Consider the following 15,690-nt stretch of genomic DNA (forward strand, 5'->3'; position numbering starts at 1 on the left):
GTCTTGCCTATTAAAAGACCTCATTACTTCCTCTATTGGTTCCAGCTTCCAGTTTAATGTTTAAGAGGCTGTCTGTTTTGATTTCTTACATGGTGAGAGACGGGGAGGTACTTTCAGTCTTCTACATGTGGCCAGTTTCCTCAGCACCATTGCTCAGAGGCCATTCTTCCCCAGTGTGTGTTCTGGGCTCCTTGCGGGAGACCATTTGGCTATAGATACATGGAGTCACTTCCGGCCTCTGGATTCTAGTCCTCTGTGAGGCCAGCTTTCTGCTAGTTTTTAAAATTACCACTGCATGGATCACATTTTAAAGCCGGCAGTGCTGTCCTCCTGTCCTGTTGTGTTGTCTCAAGATTGCTTTGACTACTTAGTGTTAGAACAAATTCTAGGCGGTTTTTTTTTGTTTTTTGTTGTTGTTGTTTTGTTTTGTTTTCTGGTTCTGTGGATTTTTTTTCCTCAGTATTTTGATGGAGCTGCCTTCAATCTGTAGATCACCTTGAGTAATATTGCTATTTTAATAGTATTTATTCTGTCCCATGTCTATGGGACAGCATTTCATTTTGAGGTTATTTCCTCTAATCACCTAGAGCAAGTGTCTTATATCTTCACTATAAGAAATTCCAAAGTGGCTTAAATTAATTCCTAGGTATTATGTTTTAATGTTGTGATTTTTTTCTGGATAATGTATTACTGGGTAATAGAAGTGAGTGCTGCTGGTCTTCTTGTGTCTTTCCTGTCACTATACACTATGTTCACTATTGTTCCCAGAGGTTTCTGGATGAGCTTTGGCATTTCTCTATACACAGTCATGTCATCCGCAAATTGAGAACTTGAAAGCCTCCTTTATAAGTTGGAAAACCCAGGGCTGGAGAGATGGTTCATCGGGTAAGAGCACTGACTGCTCTTCCAGAGGTCATGAGTTCAATTCTCAGCAACCACATGGTGGCTCACAACCATCTATAATGTGATCTGATGCCCTCTTCTGGCCTGCAGGTGTACATGCAGGAAGAGCTCTGTGTATATAATAATAAATAAATAAATCTTTTCAAAACAAACAAGTTGGAAAACCCTGACTCATCTGTTTGTGCCTGATTGCTCCAGCTTGGACTTTGGGGCTATGTTGACTGAGAGGGGTGACAGTGGCCACTTTTCCTTTGTTCTCTACCTTAGAAACATTCTTTTGGTGCCACATCTCATGTGTATTGATTTTATATGTTGAACCTTCCTTGCATTCCTGGTTGACTCCTGCTTGAATATGACATAATATTCTTTCTAATAAGATGTTGGCATCAAGTTGCTAGTATTTTTTAAAAGATTTTATTTTGTCTTATAGTTTACTTTGTTCTTTGTTTTTGAGTGTTTTGCCTACAAGTATGTACATGCACGCTTGGTGCCTCCAGGGTCCAGAAGAGGGTGCTGGATTCCTGGAACAGCAGTTACAGATGGTTGTGAGCTGCCAAGTGAGTTCCAGGAAGCAAACGTGTCCTTTGCAAGAAAAGCAAGCATTCTTAACCACCAAGCTGTCTCTCTGGCTCCATTTGCTAGCATGCTTGCATCTAGGTTCATCGGTGATATTAGTATGTAGTTTTCTTTTCTTTTTTTTTTTTTTTTTTTTCTGTGTGTCATTCTGTATTCTTAGCATCTGGCTAATACTGGCTTTTTAGAATGAATTCTGAAAAATTCTCTCTTGTAAATCTGTCTAAACTACTTTAGAATCTCTGTCATAACTCAGTAGTGAAACCATCGCAGGCATTTACTTATTTAAAATTTTCATAATTGCATACAATGCACTGTGAGTAGGCTTTTATTTAACGAAGGCCTCTTTATTACTGGTTCTGTCTCCTTGCTCATTACAGGTGAGAATATGGTTGTCCAAAATTTAATCTTGCTAAAGGTTAACATGTCAAAATTGTGTTTATTTTATATCCTTAAATTTTGGTATACAGTTAGTTGCTCATGATAATCTATTAATTAATTAATTTGTTATTTTTTGAGACAGGGTTTCTCTGTGTAGCCTTAGCTGTCCTGGACTCGCTTTGTAGACCAGGCTGGCCTCGAACTTACAGAGATCTGTTTAGAGATCTGCCTGCCTCTGCCTCCCAAGTGCTGGAACTAAAGGCGTGTGCCATAGGGATGACCAACTGCAAATCCCTTTTTTGGGGGGGCGGGGTTTTGAGACAGGGTCTCTCTGTGTGACTCACGGTGATCTGCCTGCCTCTGCCTCCCAAGTGCTCGGATTACAGGTGTGTGCTGCCATGCCCACTTCAATTGCATATTCATAAATAAATAAATAAATAAATAAATAAACTTCATTTAATGACTCACTTGCACTTGAAAATTTTTAGACTCTGTTTGTGCTCTGACCTGTATTTTCCCTCCTGTTATTCTGGGTTTGATTTCTATTGCCCTTCCAGTTGCCTGAGGTGGATGACGGTTCCCCTATTTGACTTCCTGCTTTAGTGGTGGAGATGTTGGTGGTGTATGCACCTCTCCTACTGCTGTTTTTGGCTTGTCCCAGAGGTTTAGGTATGCTTCCATTTTTATTAATTTTTTTTGTCAAGACAGGGTCTCTTTCTGGAACTTGCTCTGTAGACAAGGCAGGCCTCAAACTCAAGAGACATACCTGTCTCTGCCTCTTGAGTGCTGGGATGAAAGGTACATGCCACCTCTGCCCAGCCATTTTCATTAATCTTAAGAAAAAAATATTTTTAATTCTTCATAATCTCTTCACCTTTATACTATTGGCTCAGAGCATATTTTTCAGTTTTCATGATGTTATATAGTATACAAAGGTTTTTCTTGTTAATTTCTACTTTTATTGCAATACAGTACAAAATGATAATTGCTTTGATTTCAATTCTTTTAATATTTGTAGAGAATCACAGTCTCATACTTCCACATTTGTGGACTGGAGTCGGTAACGCCTGAATATTGTCTCATATATTGGCGATACTCTAAAGTACTGAACACAGTACTAGGAGCATGTGAAATAGCAAGTGACAGAAAGGCTAGCTTCTGCAATTCCATCAAGATACAGCAGGAGCATGTTCATGAAAGGCAGCAGTTGTTACACTGCCTTCACAAGCTCCTTCCCTCAGTAGACATGGGGGGGGGGTATTTTATCCTTTGTAAAAAAAAAAAAAAGACAGATGTATATGGCTTAAAGCTAAAATGTTTTGAAAATAGTCCTTTTTTTCACCTAAAAGACAAATTATAGATAAAAATCATAAGGTGAATATTTTACTCATGTTTTTCAAAATAAACAGTAATTTTCTCTTACAAGAAGAGCATAAAACTGTCATTCAGAATATATGAAGTGATTATACACATTAAGTCATTAATAAAATAGTCAAATATTTTCATTTAAATCTATTTTGTTCATGATTCTGTTATTTAAAGTAAATGTATATTTTACTCATTCATGCATTCAAAATATTGCTAGTATATTAATAGTACTTAGTACTAAGCACACAAATCTGAGTTTTACTGGGGGAACAAAGTAGCATTAACAATTGTACACAAAGCTGGGTGGTGGTGGCACACACCTGTAATCCTAGCGCTAGGGAGGCATAGGCAGGCAGATCTCCGTGAATTTGAGGCCAACCTGGTCTCCAAAATTCCAGAACAGCCAAGGCTACACAGAGAAACCCTGTCTCAAAAAAAAATGAGGGTTGGGGAGAAGGCTTAGAGGTGGTTAAGAGCTTCGTCTGCTCTTCCAGAGGTCCTGAGTTCAATGCCCAGCAACCACATGGTGGCTCACAACCATCTATAATGAGATCTGGTGCCCTCTTCTGGTCCGCAGGTGTACATGCATGCAGAGCACTGCATACACAGGTATACACAAGAATGAATTAAAACAGAAACTTTTTTTTTAAGAGGTGAGATGGGTAGTAGTCTATAACTTGGAAATGGTGTGCATGATTTGAAGATAAAAATGACATTTCAACCTAACCAAATTGCATGTTCAGAGATTCATGTGCAAGCAGAAACAGGCATTTGAAACCGAACTGAATGTCCATTAGCAGGGCTAGAAGGAGGGTCAGAGCTTTTATGGTGACAGAAACAGCAAGAGGGTATCAAAGGCCAACACTGAGAACCCTTCAGGCCTTGGGATGAGTCTATCCTAGAGCTGAGCGCCTCCACCACGCCGACTGGAGGAAGGAAGTGGTGTGCCCAGCTCTGCACTTTGGAGAGAATAGGTTTGGGTGTTAGCAGAAGAGACGGGTAAGACATTTTAGTGACAGTGGTGAGAAACAGGCTTTAAGGAGGAAAAGGGGACTTACTACTCCTAAGGGACTGTGGTCAGAGACTACAGAAGAATAAGAAGGAACTATCCCAGACCTCCCCATAGTTTCTCAGCAGCACAACGGATAGCTAACAGTAGGGAGTGACTGGAGTCCTAAGTGAGTGTGTATTGTTTTTTGTTTGTTTGTTTTTTATTTCTTATATAGTTTATTAATTTATTCATATTACATCTCAAGTGCTACCCCATCCTTTGTATCCTCCCATTCCTCCCTCCCTCCCGTTTTCCCCTTACTCCCCTCCCCTATGACTGTGACTGAGGGAAACCTCCTCCCCCTGTATATGCTCATAGGGTATCAAGTCTCTTCTCGGTAGCCTGCTATCCTTCCTCTGAGTGCCACCAGGCCTCCCCATCCAGGGGACGTGGTCAATTATGGGGCACCAGAGTTCGTGTGAAAGTCAGATCCCACTCTCCTCTCAACTGTAAAGAATGTCCTGTGTAACAGGTATCTATAAAACCTTTCACCCAAACAAAAAGGAATATACTTTCTTCTCTACACACCATGGAACCTTCTCCAAAATTGATCACATAGTAGATCACAAAGCAAGCCTCAACAGATACAAGAAGATTGAAATAATACTTGGTATCCCATGAGATCATCATGGTCTTAGGCCATGCACTTCAACAACAACAGAAATAACAAAAAGCCTACACATACATGGCAACTAAACAACTCTCTACTTAATGACACCTGGGTCAAGGAAGAAATAAAGAAATTAAGGACTTCCTGAAATTCAATGAAAATGAAGAAACAACATACCCAAATTTGTGGGAAACATTGAAAGCAGTGCTAAGAGGAAAATTCATAGCACTAAGTGCCTTTAAAAAGAAATTGGAAACATCCCACATAAGCAACTTAACGACACAGCTGGAAGCCCTAGAAAAAAAAAAGCAGCAGAAATATCCAAGAGGAGTAGACAACTGGAAATAATCAAACTCAGGAGTGTGTATTGTTGATGGTCGGATGAAGGACCAATGTGCTGGCCACTTGGGAGGGTGAAGTCTTCCTCAGGTAAGGCTCAGAGAGAAGGAAAAGCCTTCCTTGGATGTGGGTGCAAATATGTGGATGCTATATGCAGAAACTATTCCCCATAGCTTTCTGCCCCCAAATGTTGACAGCCTAAAGACAGACACTCTACCCTTACAGACACTGTATTCCTGGGCTTAGGCAAACGTGTCCAAATGTATGTAGTAATCATGCTTCCCAGGTCAACTGGATTTAATAAACACACTGAACATCTGGGATGCTGTGACTTCTCCATCAGAAACCCCAGACCACCTGACCCCAACTTTTCGGTATGTATGTCCGTGAGTCTGTCCTCTCTTCATTCCTTTGGAGCCCTAGATAGGTCAATACCTGAAGCCATGAAGACTATGACAGAGTGGCACCCAAAAAAAAGGGGAGGGGGGGACAGAGACAGTGAATACCTGGCCACAGGGAACTCCCGTGACTCAGCTGAGAGAGGCTCCTGAGAGAAGCAAACAAATGATGGTATGGATAAAAATAAAGGTAGAAGTGGTGTGGGGCCGGATTCTAAGTGTCAACTGTAAAATGTGAGAGAAGTAGAGGTGTTTTGGGGGGTTGCTATTAAAAAGCAACCATGAGAGTGGGTGGACACATGGCTGCTTCACCAGTTGTTGGTTTATGTTGGGGGACACACCTTTGGTTTCCAGTGAACAAGGGCAATAAATTTGGCTAGGAAAGGGGGGTCGGCCATAGGTTTAGCAGAAAACAGGAAGCACACAGTTGAGAGACTGTGTGGGTGGTGAAGCCCAGGGTAGGCTGAGGGCCTGCCTGCCTCGCCAGCTGTGTGTGGCAGAGCAGATGCTGGCCAAAGTGACCCTGTGCATGAGGCTGCACTGCTAGCCTGTCTGGCCAGAGCCCAGGCCTTTGAGCCCAAAAGCAATGAAAACTCAGGTGACACAGCAGCTTTGGTGCATTGAGGGCAAGAACATGGCCAATAGTCATAGAGTCGAATCATCTGGGTGGAGGAGGCACATAGTCAAAACGTGGCGTGGGGAATCAATCTCGCTGGCTTTAAATATTAGCTATTTTTTAAAGAACCCAATACAAATAATCCTGCAGCCATTTTTCTGATGTGTTTAATAGCTGTATCCATTCAGGTAGGGCCAGTGGTCTGAGATGACCCCCGTGAAAGGCTCATTCAAGCCCCCACCGGTTGAGGACTGCTGCTCCAGATGGTTACAGCCTAAAGGCCAGTCCCCTACAGACACCTAGGTTAGCTAAACCTGGCTCCTTATTCAGCTGTATATAATAACTCTGCCTCCTTGTTTATCTGTATCTAATAGCCCCGCCTCCTAGTTCAGCTGTAAGCAATAACCCCACCTCCCGTTCAATGATATTGAATAAGCACACTGAGATTCTGGGATGCTGTGGCTTCCCCATTAGAGAGCCCAGATCACCCAGCTTTTTAGTGTGTATCCCTTCTTCATTCACTGCCCCCACCCCACCTCCGTTGGGATTCCAGGATCCAAGCTTGTAAGGACAAGGCACTCGCCTCGGAATTGTGTTGAAGCAGAGCCCTAGAGGAGGAGGGAATTTGGAAGCAGGTGTCAGGGAGGCAGAGAAGATCCCAGCGATTCCATTACCTTGGCTTGGAGTCCTTAGAGACATGTGCTGAGGCAGGAGAGGGCAGGGGTTTGCTGGTCCTTGCTGATATTGATGTTATAGGTAGCGTTTCTCAGGAGGGACTATGAGATAAAAAGAAATTGTACTTACAGCTCAGCCTTGAAACATTCCAAGATGTAATTCCCAGGTAAAGGATGACAAAGGAGAAAGCGTAGAGCTCACATTAGTATGATACCTCAGAAACCATTGGAAGGGAAGTCTTTTCAAAGAGAAGGAAGGAAGCGTGTGCATGCAAGTGCATACTCATGTACACATAGACAACTGAAAACTGCTCAAAGGACTTTCTGACAGATGAAGGCTGTAAAGACAGTACAAAGAATTGAAGCCTTCCACTATAAGCACCTAGAAAGCTGAGTATGTGTGCATGCCTGTGTGTGTGTGTGTGTGTGTGTGTGTGTGTGTGTGTGTGTGACCTGCATCATGTTTTCACACACTGGTGACCTGAGAGAATGTCTGATCACTGAGGAGAGAGAAACGAGCTGCGTACGACTCACGATGCTGTGGATTTTGCCATGAGACAATCTAGACCCTGTAACAGGGAGGTGGTTTTCAAGTCCTAGTAGACTTGGGGAGGCAGCCATGCTGTTAAGGCCAGAGCTGTGAAGTGAAGTTTTAAATGGTGTGGAGCAAGGCAGAAACTCAGGTCTGGGACTCGAAGTTCCTTCCTGTTTCCTTGTTCCTTGTTCCTTCTTTCCTTCCTACTTCCTCCCCTCCTATCCCTTCCTCTACCTCTCCACACCCCTACTTTTTTTTTCCTTTTCCTTTTCCTTCATCATGGCAGTGCCAATGTGCAGGCACTTTGACCATATTCACTACCTATACAAGTTCTTCATGAGCCTTTGCTGAATACTGGGATTTGTGTATATATATAAAAAAAATAGTACATGTCCCTTGTGTGTTGGGGGGAGAAGCTGAGCAATTGTTTGAGTTTATACAGGGATGGGAAATATTTGATTTCTTTTCACTTGCTATGTTTTCACCACACCCAATCAGCAGAGACTCCAGAAGCTTATGTCTTACCCAAAAAGCTAAAGTTCATGAAAGGAACTACTCAGGTAGCCACGCTATCAAATCTTAAAAGCACGCCACGATTTTATACATAAGTTTTAAATTCAGATTAAAACGAGGCCCAACATTAATTAGAAAGAGTTCGGAGGGGGCTGGAGAGATGGCTCAGTAGTTAAGAAGGCTGACTAGTCTTCCAGAGGACTTGAATTCAATCCCTGCCCTTAAATGCAATTCATAATCATCTAATTCCAGTTCCAGGGGATCCAACAGCCTATTCTGATCTCCATGAGCACCTGACGTACACATAGTACATAGGCATACATGACAAAAATAATAAAAAATCAAGACATTCAAAAACAACATAATTTTCAGAATATCTTTAATGAGTTAAAAAACATTCAAAATACCAAGAATCAAAAAATATTGAGCAATATACTAGAAAAAAATCAGAAAATAGAAAAAGCATTAAGATTATGACTAGAGTTCTTGAAAATATATATAATGAATGCTCTATTTTCCAAGGTTTAAAAATCATGAACATGTGTTTTCTTGGGCTACAGCTACTTACTTTTATAGGGAGTTGGTTATAAGTTATTATTGGTCTTATACAGAGAGAAAACTAGGTTGGACTCAGGGATGTCTCTCTTTTCCTTTATCTATGTTTCATAGGTAAGGAGATAGGAGCCATAAAGAAAGAAAGGTGGATATAGAAATATATAAAGATGAGCCGGGTGTAGTGATGCACGCCTTTAATCCCAGTACTCAGGAGGTAAAGGCAAGCAGATCACTGTGAGTTCTAAGCCAGCCTGGTCTACAAAGTGAGTCCAGGACAGCTAAGGCTACACAGAGAAACCTGGTCTCAAAAAACAAACAACAAAAACCAAAAAAAAAAAAAATTATATATATATATGGACGATAGAACAAAAAGTAGATGATTGAATCTACTTCTTAACCAAAGGCCTTAATTGTTACTCACAAATAAGGTTATTTTTAATTCATTGGTATAGAATTTTGTGTATTGATGAAAAATAGTTTAATTTTGATATATTGGTATAGAATTCAAATGTAAGATTAGTCTTCACACATTATATATATTTCTACTCTAATATGAGGTATTATATCCATCCAACTCAATTATAATACCAAGTGCTATTGCAGGATGTTTAGGATAGCTAAGTAACACAAGCTACTTGTTAGTTGATCAAATCATGGTCATGCCAATTACTAGTCTCCATATATGAAGAAAACAAAATATTTCATGACAAAAACAAATTTAAACAGTATCTATCCACAAATCCACCCTATAGAAGATACTAGAAGGAAAACTCCAACCCAAGGAAGTTAACTACACCCAGAAAAACACAGAAAATAGATAACTTCACTTCAGCAAAACAAAAATTAGACAAGAAGGCAAATACAACCACAAACAACATCAAAATAAAAGGATCTAACAGTGATTGGTTATTAATCTCACTCAATATCAATGAACTCAACTCTCCAATAAAAAGACAAAGACTAACAGAACGATGGGTAAACAGGACCCAACATTCTTCTGCATACAAGAAACACACCTCAGCCACAAGGATAGACATTACCCGAGAGTAAAGGGATGGAAGATGGTCTTCCAAGTAAATGGATCCAAGAAGCAAGCTGGAGTAGCCATTCTAATATTTAATAAAATAGACTCTCAACCAAAATTAACCAACAGAGATGAGGAAAGACACTTCATACTCATCAAAGGAAAATTCAACCAAGATGACATCACAATTCTGAACATCTATGCCCCAAATATAAAGGCAGCCATATTTGTTCTTGTTGTTGTTGTTGTTGTTGTTGCTTTTTTTAAGATTCACTAAATTTATTTTAAAAATCACAAAATGTTTCTTATAAAAGAGCATTATATTCTGCACACTGCTCTGACCAAATGCCAGGGACATGTAGACTATTACTTTCCTCCCTGTCCCACCCCCAGTGTTACAGTGACCACAAAGCAATGTGTTCACAATAATTTTTTAAACCACCAACAATGAGCAAAATATAAAATTCACTCACTCTGCTGCTGTTTCAATTTTTCAATGTTAGTTTCTCCCCCCAAGCCTGTTTGTAAGGAACTAAGACATTACATCTGGTGAACAGCAAAGATTTCACTACACCTCAAATACAGAACACCTACGAAGCAAAGGAATGTTGGCTTTTCAAACAGAAGCAGATTTGGAAAAAAAAAAAAAGATGCAGGACTCCTTCAGTTCTTCCCTAGTCTTAGAAAAACTTTCCAGAATACAGCTTCATACTGTTCCGCAGCAAATATAGTGTGTTCTGTGTCTGGTCCAATCTTCAGATCCTTCTAAAGGTTCATCAGTTTTGATCGATGCTCATGACTCATGATGGATTTGTTTAATATGCTGACCACTGTTGCCAAAAATAGATCCAGCCAAATCTTTGGGAATAGTTACTCGTGTGGCAATAATAGGCCTGCCAAGATCACCATATGAGCAATGCCCCCTGCATAGGAATAATCATATCCAGAACCACTCGGTGGCTCATAAGCCATTTGCCATTCTGATGGGCTCCTTGTGTCAACTGCAGAGCCCCGGGTTTCATGAGCACTGAACGCAACCATGCTGTCATAGCAGTCTCCAGGCCTTCCTCTTCTGTCGTAGGCCATTCGATATCCCCCTCTGGGTGGTGGTGGTAGAAGAGGAGGAAGATTCTCTGGCTCTGCTGCCACCTGGGCCACCTCGACCAGAAGGAGGTAAATGAGGTACTCAACGAGGGCTCATATCATCATAATCTCTTCTAGAAGGAGGCATGAAATGCCCACCCTGACCAGAAAGCATTCTGTCAAAACCACCTCTTCCCCACTTGCGAAGTCCCACAAGCCATCCATGTCGGTCATCAAACATCATGGTAAAGCCACCATAATCATAGGTTTCATCATAAAAGTTGGGATCATAGGGTTGTGCACGTCCTTTGATGGGAGGCTCACATCAGGCCAAGGGTGATCTTGATGCACTCTACCGCCCTATCAGGTTTTTCTCCAATAAGAACAACTCTGTCAGTAGAATGAGGGCAGCGCTCCTGGAAAAGCTTGATTGTTGTTTGAGGGTTTTCTCGACGTTCTTTTATTTTAGCACCTGTGACACCAATAATTCCTCCTGCCAGGCTTTGATGAATCAACAGTCTCAGCCAAAGTCCCTTCCTTTATAGTGTTGGTAATTTAAGCATCCTGCAGCATCAGAACCAAGCAGGAGCTGGCTGGTTGCAGTGAGTGATGGTAACTGCAGATCCTCTTCCAATGCAGAGAGGATTTTCTTCAGAATTTCTCCAATCATTTCCATATCAGCACTGATATTCAGTGTGCACTCAGGGGCCACTGCTGTCTGGAGCTGAAACACTGGCATTGTAGTCCGTATGAAGAGCCTTGATATTCTTGCCTCCTTTTCCAATCACTGCTCCTGCATTCTTACTCTGAAGTAATTCAACCATCTCATCAGTATCTTTAGGTCTTTTAAAGGCTTGTTCCTCTTTGATGTCTTCTCCAGAGTGTTTACCAAATTCACCATTGGTTTTGGCATTGGGGAAGGTTTCTTCTGGCTGTTCAGTCTCTGTTTTCTTGAATTAAATGAACGCCCAATAGGCTGCAATAGAGCAGGAGGCAAGCATGACGGTGATGTCCGTGCAGCAGAGAAAGAGAGGATAATGGCACCCTCATTTGTAAAAGAAACATTAATAAAGTTTGAACCACACATCAATCCCCATACATTAATAGTGGGAGACATCAACATACCACTTTGACCAAAGGATAAGTCAATGAAACAGAAACTAAACCAAGAAATAATGACACTAACAGATGTCATGAATCAAATAGATATCTACAGAACTTTTCACCCAAACACAAAAGATTATACCGTCTTCTCAGCACCTCATGGACTTCTCCAAAATTAACCATATAGTAGGTCACAAAGTAAGCCTCAACAGATACAGGATTGAGATAATACCTTGTATTCTATCAGACCATCATGGACATTAACAACAACAAAAATAACAAAAAGTCTACATATACATGGATACTGAAAAACTCTCTACTCAATGATAACTGGGTCAGGAAAAAATAAAGAAAGAAGTTAGGGGCTTCCTAAAATTCATAGAAAATGAAGATACAACATACCCAAACTTATGAGACACAATGAAATCAATGCTAAGTGGAAAGTTCATAGCCCCAAGTGCCTTCATAAAGAGATTAGAAATGTTGGGGAGGCCCAATGGCACTCGGAGGAAGGATAACAGACTACCAAGAAGAGACTTGATACCCTAGCACCATATTCAGGGGGAGGAGGTCCCCCACAGCCACAATCATAGGGAAGGGGGATTGAGGTGAAAGTGAGAGGGAGGGAGGAATGGGAGGATGCATGGGATGGGATAGAAAATGAGATGTAATATGAATTATTTTAATTTTCAATAAAAATGTGTTATTAATTAAAAAAATCCATCAGGCATAGGAAATACAGACTCATTCCAATTATGAATAAAAAAGAAAAAAGAAAAAAACATCTCACACAAGCAATTTAACAGAACACTTGAAAGCCCCAGGGGAAAAAATAAGCAGAAACACCCAAGAGGAGTACACGCCTGGAAATCATCAAACTCGGAGCTGAAATCAATAAATTAGAAACAAGAAAACAATTCAAAGAATCAAGGAAAACAAGAGGTGGTTCTTTGAGAAAATCAACAAGATAGACAAACCCTTAGCCAAACTAACTAAAAGGCAGAGAGACGCTATCCAAATCAACAAAATCAGAAACAAAAAAGGAGACATTCCTGGTGTGGTGGCATATACCTTTTATCCCAGCACTCAGGGGGCAGAGGCAGTCTGATTGCTGTGAGTTCAAGGCCAACTGGTCTATGAAGTAAGTCAAGGACAGGCAAGGCTACACAGAGAAACCCTGTCTAGAAGAAGAAAAAGAAGAAGAGGAGGAGGAGGAATTAAAAATGAATAATAATAAGAAGGGAGACATAACAACAGAAAGCAAGGAAATCCAAAGAATCATTAGGTCTTACTTCCAAAGCCTATATGCCACAAAATTTGAAAATCTAAATGAAATGGGCAATTTTCCTGATAGATTCCACCTACCAAAGTTGAATCAAGATCAGGTAAACAAATTAAATAATCCTATATCCGCTATGGAAATAGAAGCAGTCCTCAAAAGTCAGGCAAAAAAAAAAAAAAAAAAAAAAAAAAAAAAAAGCCCAGGGCCTGATGGTTTCAGTACAGAATTCCACCAGACCTTCAAAGAAGAGTTTATACCAATACTCTTCAAACTACTCCACAAAATAGAAATGGAAGGAAAATTACCAAACTCATTCTATGAGGCCATAGTCACCTTGATACTTAAACCACACAAAGACCCTAAATAGAATTTCAGACCAATTTCTCTTATGAACATTGGTGCAAAAATATTCAATAAAATACTAGCTAACTAAACCCAAGAAAACATCAAAACTATCATTCACCATGACCAAGTAGGCTTCAGCCCAGGAATGCAGGAGTGGTTCAATATAGGGAAATCCATCAATGTAATCCACCATATAAACAAACTGAAAGGGGAAAAAAACCCCACATGATTAGCTCATTAGAAGCCAAAAACTATTTGACAAAATCCAACACCCGTTCACATTTAAAGTCTTGGAGAAATCAGGAATACAAGGCACATACCTAAACATAATAAAGGCAATATACAGCAAGCTGATAGCTAACATCAAATTAAATGGAGAGAAACTTAAAGCAATTCCACTAAAATTACGGATTAGACAAGGTTCTCCACCCCCCTCTCTTTTCAATATCATACTTGAAGTTCTAACTAGAATAATAAGACAACAAAAGGAAAGTAAGGGGATCCACATCTGAAAGGATGAAGTCATTATTCACAGATGATATGATAGTATACATAAGTGACCCCCAAAATTCCATAAGAGAACTCCTACAGCTGATAAATACTTTTGGCAAAGTGGCTGGATACAAGAGTAATTAAAACAAACAAACAAACAAACAAACCAGTATGCCTCCTGTATACAAATGACAAATGGGCTGAGAAGGAAATTAGGGAAACTATACCCTTCACAATAGGCACAAGTTACATAAAGTATCATGGTGTATCTCTAACCAAGCAAGTGAAAGACTTGTATGAAAAATAATTCAAGTCTCTGAAGAAAGAAATTGAAGAATATATCAGAAGATGGTAAGATCTCCCATGCACGTGGATCAGGAGGATGAACATAGTAAAAATGGTCATCTTCCCAAAAGCAATCTACAGATTCATGCAATCCTTATCAAAATGCCTACGCAAATTCTTTACAGACCAATTCTCAACTCTGTATGGAAAAACAAAAAACCCACAATAGCTAAAACAATCCTGTACAATAAAAGATCATCTGGAGGAATCTCCATCCCTGATCTCAAGCTGTAATATAGGGCAACAGTAAAAAAAAAAAAAAAAAGGCATGTTACTGGCATAGAAACAGGCTGGTTGATCGATGGAATCAAATTGAAGACCCAGAAATAAATCCACATACTCACAGATACTTGATTTTTGACAAAGAAGTCAACCATACAATGGAAAAAGAGCATCTTCAACAAATGGTATTGGTTTAACTGGATTACATGTAGAAAAATGCAAATAGATCCATATTTATCATCCTGCACAAATTTAATGTCTAAGTGAACTAATGATCTCAACATAAAACTAGACACACTAAATCTGTTAGAAGAAAAAGTGAGGAAGAGCCTTCAGCTCGTTGGCATGGAGACTATTTCCTGAACAGAACAGCAACAGCTCGGGCTTTTATCCTATTCTCCAAAACAGAATCCTGATGTACTAGTGTAGCTCCAATGAGTGGATCACACAGAGTCCAGTGTGTGAACATACCAGGGACACTGTCAGCGTGGCACCTTTGGGGCTTTGGAAATGGGGTTTTATTCCTACCTTTGCAATGCACCAATATGAGAACAAGCAAGGATGAAAAATCTAAATTGCCACCAGCATGAAAGGACACATGTGGAGCCACAGGGCTGGCTGCAGTAGCATCTCTTAACTGAGTACCACAGCAACAAATTTTAATATAAATGATACTTGTCATTGCCAGGCATAGTGGTGGCGCACACCTTTAAGTCACAGCACTTGGGAGGCAGAGGCAGGTGGAGCTCTGTGAGTTTGAGGTGGCAGAGTCTGCAGAGTGAGTTCCAGGGCAACTAGGGCTTCCCAGAGAAACCTTGTCTCAAAAACGAAAAACAAACAAACAAACAAAAAACCCAAAGATAAATAGGTAAGATTAAGATAGATAGATAATAGATAGATAGATAGATAGATAGATAGATAGATAGATAGATAGATATAGATAAATAGATAGGTAGATAGATAGATGATAGATAATATTTTTCTAAGTAAAGAAATGCCTAGTGTGTGTGTGACAGAGAATTTGATTATGAATAGAGATGCTGATTCCTGAAAATGTGCCACTCTGTTAATCTTACATTCAAATGCTTTACATTTGGAAGATTTTGGAAGGTAGCATCATGATTTTTAAAATATTATTTGACTAAAGTGATTTTTTTCCTAAAAAAAAAAAATAGATACTTCTCTAATTAAATGATTGAGCAATAAGTTTCAGTAAGTTGCCTCTGGGAAGTATTATTTCATTTTTATTACACAATATATATTGTCCACTTATGTTT

At 40.0% G+C, this 15,690-nt stretch overlaps 1 protein-coding gene and 1 pseudogene across 3 annotated transcripts in view; both read right to left on the minus strand.

The window, feature by feature from the left end:
- CCDC148 (coiled-coil domain containing 148) overlaps window positions 1–15,690 on the minus strand; it is a 281,360-nt gene that overhangs the window by 249,425 nt on the left and 16,245 nt on the right. For both annotated transcript variants that reach the window (XM_084799663.1, XM_084799664.1), the window contains exon 3: window positions 6,914–7,015. In XM_084799663.1, coding sequence (XP_084655789.1) covers window positions 6,914–6,938 — 25 coding nt within the window. In that variant the 5' untranslated portion in view covers window positions 6,939–7,015. The remainder of the gene's footprint in view (window positions 1–6,913; window positions 7,016–15,690) is intronic.
- LOC311606471 (heterogeneous nuclear ribonucleoprotein K-like) lies at window positions 10,165–11,579 on the minus strand (annotated as a pseudogene). The gene has a single exon. The product of its transcript is annotated as a heterogeneous nuclear ribonucleoprotein K-like (transcript).

The sequence above is a fragment of the Acomys minous genome (assembly GCF_964271855.1).
Source record: "Acomys minous genome assembly, chromosome: 10".
Classification (NCBI taxonomy): Eukaryota; Metazoa; Chordata; class Mammalia; order Rodentia; family Muridae; genus Acomys; species Acomys minous.